Below are 1,125 nucleotides of genomic sequence, written 5' to 3'. Positions count from 1 at the left end.
TTTATTTTATTTATTTATTTAAAAAACACATGTTTTATAAATTATTTATTTTGACAGGAGTGGACATTGTGCCGGGCAACATTGAAAAGGCCAAGGCCGCGTGGCCGACCAAGCAGCCGCACGTGTTCCAGTTCTACTGCGCCGACGTGGTCGACGGGTTCGAGTTCGTGGACAAGCTGGTGCTTCAGGCCCAGCAGGACTACCCGACCAACACGCACGACTGGAGCCAGGGCTGGGACCTCATCTTCTCGCGCGAGTTCCTGCAGCACATCCCGCACGAGGCCGTCAAGCGCGTGCTGCACAACTTCAACAAGACCGGCTCCAAGTACCTCCTGCTCACCCACGACCCCTCTCGCGCCATCAACAAGGACATCGAATTCGGTACGCGTTGCTGTGCAACCAACTCCAACTTCACCAACCAATCCAACAACAGTTGAAGTTTAACAAATGGTTGTTTTTTTTTTTTTAACTACTCCTGCCACACACAGGTGGCTACGAGCCGATCAACATGCGGGTGCCACCATTCAACCTGGGTCCACCGCTGGCCGATTTCCCCGACGCCGGCCACGAACGCCTGCTTCTCTACAAGCTGCCGCTCGTGGGCTTCGAGGACTGAGATAACGCTGTTCTTATGCAAGCCACCGTTTATGTATACTTTTATAGAGATAATATAATAGAAATAGCGTCGTGTAGGCATGTTGTGCGTTGCACAAACCAACTTCCTCTGACAATCACCTAATGTCCCCTCCAACATACTCATCTCCAACTAAGCTCCTACAGAGTCACAATTCTACTTAACTGCAGTGGTGCAGTCCTGGACCAGCAGCTGACCTACCTCCTCAACTCTGCCTTCACCTGAGAAAAGCAAAAAGAGAGAGAGGTTACTTGGTTGGGCGGGCATCAGGGTGGTAATTGTTGGATATATAAAAGATAGTCAGACATGGCACACCTGGGGTTGACCCCAAGCCATGTTGACACTAGTTGCTTTTGCTGTAGTTGGCCAATTGATTTTGTTTTCTTTGGATGCCATTAGAAAATGGTGCAATAAACTCACAGCATTGGCCAATGCTGCTCCTATTCACCTTTTATCTTGATGTGCTAACCAATCACAACAAAAAAACAAAA

The 1,125-nt window shown here is 48.7% G+C and overlaps 1 protein-coding gene across 1 annotated transcript in view; it reads left to right on the top strand.

Moving 5' to 3' along the window:
* Positions 1 to 616, top strand: part of ACA1_056300 (uncharacterized protein) — a gene marked incomplete at both ends in the record, with an annotated part of 1,171 nt that extends 555 nt beyond the window's left edge. Inside the window, 2 exons of the mRNA XM_004354501.1 lie at positions 90 to 381; positions 489 to 616. Coding sequence (XP_004354553.1) covers positions 90 to 381; positions 489 to 616 — 420 coding nt within the window. The remainder of the gene's footprint in view (positions 1 to 89; positions 382 to 488) is intronic.
* Between the last annotated feature and the right edge of the window lie 509 nt (positions 617 to 1,125).

This window comes from Acanthamoeba castellanii (genome assembly GCF_000313135.1).
Source record: "Acanthamoeba castellanii str. Neff unplaced genomic scaffold scf7180000084597, whole genome shotgun sequence".
In the NCBI taxonomy this organism is placed as follows: Eukaryota; Discosea; order Longamoebia; family Acanthamoebidae; genus Acanthamoeba; species Acanthamoeba castellanii.
This window is presented reverse-complemented; position numbering and strand designations above follow the sequence as displayed.